Here is a 5485-nt window from a genome sequence, read left to right as displayed (position 1 = left end):
TGTTGGCATTAGAATACGACCTAGCTTGCTTTACTTTTTTCCACTTAATCTGACAATTGATGTTCTGTTCTTTTAGACTCCAAATATACTTGCTGAGCTCGGTTACATTTTTGTACCGTTCGTGCCTGAAAGAACATGTATGGTTTCTGTAGCGCTCCTTGAATGTTGTATCACACAGACCGATGTATGTCTCTTTTGTCTGTGAGGTCACGACCTCTGCTTGGTAGACAATGTTCCGGGTGTTACAATTTCCCTCAAGTGGGCAGGAATTCTTGTCTCGGCAATTACATATCTTTGTATGTATATCTTTACATGTAACCGTTATTGTTGTCAGTTGCCTGATGATTGCTTCATTAGAAGCATGAAACTCCGAGTAGCAATTAAATGTTTTTGAACTAGTCCGACTCCAGAAATTCATCTTTATTCACAGCTCTGGTTTAACCATCGAGCACTTTTATAGCAGATGAAGTTTTCAGTTTTTCCACTGGCAGTCATATATATATATATATATGTTATTCATCTGCCGGGAGGTCAGAGGACAGAGGTCGTGAATAACATTTTTAATTATTTCTAAATTCTACTTTTAGAAGGTAGGAGAAACTATTAAGAAAAACTGGAAAAGTCATGTTTTTATTTTACACATTGTCTCATCAACGTCAACAAATGTACAGTAAAATGAATTGGTCAATCCATTGTTTTTTTTTATGAGAAAGTTGAACAATAGATCGTTTTCACGTGACGTCATCATTTTCTAAAATCCAAAACTAAAGAGCCACGAAAGTTTTTATCCTCATCAGGCATAAGAGGCGGTAGATTTGTATCCATTTGCAATTTTAAAGCTCAATAGCGTGCTTCGTTTGGAAACCAGAGCATTTTGAATTTCTGAGTTATAGCGGTGCGTGACAAGAGGCGACGATCAAGTTTATTGAGAAATATATATTTATCTCATGGTTTTGAGCCTTTTTAGAATTTAAAGCATTAGGAAAAGTGCTTAAGTAAATAGCTGTCTGTTCAGTACAGATGATCACTCGCCTAGATAGCCAAAGTAAGTAACAGATGTTGACACTATTTTCCGGCCGCCATATTGGTGCACCACAGATGTGCACCAACATGGCGTTTTCATACTGGGCTCTGTAAATTTCTGCGAAACATTTCGACGAATATCTGAAGTTTGGGAAAACGCACGGACCTAAAACTTGGCGAAGTGTCTTCTTCATTTATCTTCTACAACATCACGAATTCTTGACTTTTTCCACTGGATGGTTTTCGATTTATTTTTTTATTGCGTGACAGTGAAAACGATCTCTAACACTGCGGCTATTGCAAAAAACAATTAATACAAATTGAAATTTCGCTCTCTCAATTCGCAACTTCACTCTGCGCTCAGCGTAGTTGGTAACCATGAACGTGGTCAGGTGATAGGAAAATAATGCCCGCTCCCGAAACCAATCAGATTGCAGGATTCTCAGGATACCGCCCGCTCACGATCAAAGAAATAATAATATTATTATTTTTATTATCAAAGGTTTGATTAATTAAATGTACAAACAAGACATAGACCATTTTAAGTAGACCAACTGTATTTTGATTAGCGTAAAATTTTATCGGTTAGCAAGATTTCTCTGATATTTGAAAGGATGATTGCTAACGAATAGAGAAACAATCTGTACAAGAGCTAAAAATTCCTGTGCTTTGCTTGAGAATTCGACGGAGAGGTAAATGCGACTAAATTTGTTGCGTGCGTCGTTTTTTTTATGTTATGCTTGTTAACATGAAAGTTTTGACAGCGATATTAAATTACAAAAAAAAAATATCAACTGACAGATCGATAAATGATATTTATTTTCAGCTTTCATTTGGACAAAAAAGATGCAACACTCAGCGCGTAATAATATTTTAAATGAATAGGTTGGCGTGAAAATATTTTGCGGGAAATGGGACAGACGTCAATCAAATGTTTCCATGACGAATTCAACTGACCAAGAGAACAAGACTATTGTCATGGAAACATAAGATTGACGTCTACCTAAATTTCACTTTCGCAACATAAAAAAATGTTTTTAAGAGGCGCGTGTGACTGATAACCGCTGTAATAGCGATCGAAATAACGACCTGGATTACTTACCAGATTCCCTTCGTATAAAAATAGAAGCAACAACCAATATTTTTGTAATCACGGGCCCAAAAAGCTTCTTCCTCACTGACTTCATCCGTAACCATTTCAATCACTCTGTCAAAACTGTGATTCAAGAAAGGGAACGCGCTCCAGCGTAAAATATTTATGCGGCTTTCACTGAATTGGAGAAACGAAGTTGTTACCGTATCGACAATTCACGTTTGAAGTACACGCTTTTCCGTTGAATAGTCCTTTTTTCTTTTTTTAGGTCTGGTGTTATAATACTTGAGACCAGGAGACCAACGGGTTAGGGTTAGTCGTAATTGTGATCACATCAGAGGAAACGTGCTTCAGCAAAGACGAAATATGCTTTAGCTGAAACGAAGCTGTTGCGGTATCGACGATGCACGTTCGAAATACACGTTATTATTCCAAAATACTTTTCTCACTTTCAATCTTACCATGTAAAAATGACGGCTATTTTGGAATAACGAGTTGACTTTTCCTTCCATATTAAAGAAAAATAATGTTAATCCAAACTTGTCAACCGATTGCGTGAATCTGATATAAATGGAAAGTGACTTAATATAACAACTTTAGAAACAAACGAAACAGAATAGAGAACCAGGAAGATAAAGAAGGAGCAACGTGTACATTGACACAGGAACTGTAAATTGTTTATAATTCGACGTTTGATGTTGTTCTTCACCAGCATATCTTAGAATAAATGAATAATCAGTTCGGTCGAAGCCTTGAGCTGCTTTTTAAATTTCCAATCCAAGCTTTCGCCGATCTCCGGCATCATCAGGAAACATGAAAATATTAAAGCACAGTTAATTAAATAGCGATGAAGTTGACAATGTAGGTTCGGTACTCATTGAAGGCATTCCTAGAATCACGAACAATAGATCAATAGCTTATATAACGAGATGCTTCCGTGAAGCATACACTGGGTTGCCTGTGGCCCGTGCTACACACAATCAGAAGGCATTGAATTGTGTGGTATTGAAATACAGCATTCCAGTCTCCGAAGAATAACAAATAAAAGAGAAGCGAGAAACATTGGCTTCTGGGCTGACATGTTGATAATTTTCAAGTTCCCTCACAACTTCTTTTCACCACAAGTGTGCCCTCTGAGCATCTCAATGCTTTTAATACTAAAATTCACCGGAAGTTAAGCCCTTTCGGGCGGGGTTAGTATTAGGATGGGAGACCAAAAACAGTAAACCCCTACTAAAACACAAGGATCTGACCGAAAATACTATTTACGCTAACAAATGCGAACTCAGCAAAGTACAGATTTTGTTAGCTTGCTTTATGCAAAACAAACATTGATGCAAAAGCAAATATCTATTGATACACAGTTTTAGAAAGAGCAGAAGGAAGTTTCCGGAACGGTCGATCGAGAGTAAAATATTTACGACATGAAAACAATATTAATTTTGAACCATGAATATAGAATATAAAAAGTTACGATCAGCGACAAACATTTTGGGAGATTTTTGCTACGTTCAAATAAATCGCAAAATCGAAAGTGACATGCCGGAATTCAGCGGGCGGCCGTGATTAAGTTACCGCGGCATGTTTACTCGCCAAACAGTGAAGTATCTGTGTCAAATGATGGCAAGATACCGGGTTTTTGTAAGTTTCTTTTTCTGTCAAGTGTTATAAAGTTTGACACTGAAATGAGCGAAGTCAAAACAAAGATCACAATCGCCCAACTCTTGTTTATGCAAAGTCAAAATTTACTCTCCAAGACGCGTACGACGTTCACCAGGTAATTCCATCATTACGTTCTAATTCGCTTCGCTCAAACGAACGTAAAACATTTTACCCTTAAATTCCCGTAATACAAACAAATACCACGAGAAATATGGTAGGATGCGCAAGCGTATCCAAAACAGTTTATTATAAGATAGAAATTACAAAAAGAAATTGTTACTGCACTTTTTTTTTTTTTTTTTTTACAACTCTTTAGATACTACTGTATGCAGAAACTAATCTACGCTCCATAATACGTTACAAACCTAAATACTTAGTTACATGCAACCTGTTTTCAAGGCTTTCTTCAACATACATATCCTTGGCAGAATCAGATTTCCACCTACCAGGAATTTTAAGTAGTCTTTCTGGAATCGAATTCCTACTATGGCGTACGGCAGCTGTAATGCCACCGGATCTTTAACTATGAAGACCATAAACATTAGGGTTGTATAGCCCAGCTGACTTAAGGTATCCCTTAAGATATCTCTACAGGTAGTATAAGAAATCTTTCCGCTCCTCAGGGTATAGCTAGAAGTACTACGGTGAAAAACAATTGGTCTAAATAAAGGGGAGGACTGTCTAAGTCAATACCAGATAAATCTAAATAACGTTGTAAAACACCAACAGGACAGTACTTAGATCCAGATGCACTAATATAGACGAAATTCCCTTCCCTATAAACATCTATCTTACTACGAGGCACAAAAATTCTTATATAATCGCTGTGAAATTCGATATGCTCCGGAACGATATTGCATAATTCGTCATAACGAAAAAACCCTGCGAAGGCTAAAGAGCACAACGCAGCAATACGGAGATTCTTTAAATTAGCATCTTTCCTGTTATGAATATCTAAAATACGCCTTATAATTTCTGTGGAAATAGGCTTCGTTTTCATAACTGGCTATGACTTCTGGCGTTTAGCGGATTCGACGACATTTCTGCAAAATTCGCTATCTAAAGGATTACGATCCAAACTAGGGACAAAAGAATGTAACCATTTAAGGGCCGCATGGGCTAAAATTACTGAGGAGCTAGAAGCTGAAGACTGCTGAACTTCAAACAAATATAGAGAAACAACACTAAGAGGAAAAGGTAACTGCATGTTGAACTGTCTACTTTTAGACCAGTCCAAGAACTTTCTGATAACACGAACGTAAGCTTTAGTGGTCGAATCCGACCTGGACTTCAACATAACATTTAGCACTTCATAAACGTTGATTGAAGAAAACTGTTGAAAGCCTTTCCAAGAATTACTTGATAGCATAATCTGTAAAGACAAGAACAAAACATACATACTAGAAGAACAAAAGAAAGACAGAACATCCTTTAATAACCGTACAAAAATCAGTCATTGATGAGGCCAGTGCCACGTAAGACGTTAAATGATCGTATGGGCCAGTGCCGCGTAGATCAACAACCATTGATGAGGCCAGTGCCACGTAAGACGTTAAATGATCGTATGGGCCAGTGCCGCGTAGATCAACAACCATTGATTAGGCCAGTGCCACATAAATCAACTATACTCCTATTAGGACAGCACCATATGAAATGACAGACCAAACATTAGGCCAGTGCCTTACAAATAAACGGCATACTGCCTTG

General features: G+C 37.4%; 1 protein-coding gene across 1 annotated transcript in view; it reads right to left on the bottom strand.

The window, feature by feature from the left end:
• LOC138017144 (uncharacterized) overlaps window positions 1-2427 on the bottom strand; it is a 13621-nt gene extending 11194 nt beyond the window's left edge. The window contains exon 1 of the mRNA XM_068864332.1: window positions 2126-2427. Coding sequence (XP_068720433.1) covers window positions 2126-2210 — 85 coding nt within the window. The 5' untranslated portion in view covers window positions 2211-2427. The remainder of the gene's footprint in view (window positions 1-2125) is intronic.
• Window positions 2428-5485: the final 3058 nt, after the last annotated feature.

The sequence above is a fragment of the Montipora capricornis genome, chromosome 9 (assembly GCF_036669925.1).
Source record: "Montipora capricornis isolate CH-2021 chromosome 9, ASM3666992v2, whole genome shotgun sequence".
NCBI lineage: Eukaryota > Metazoa > Cnidaria > Anthozoa > Scleractinia > Acroporidae > Montipora > Montipora capricornis.
Note: the sequence above shows the minus strand (reverse complement) of the source record. Positions and strands in the feature narration are given on the sequence as shown.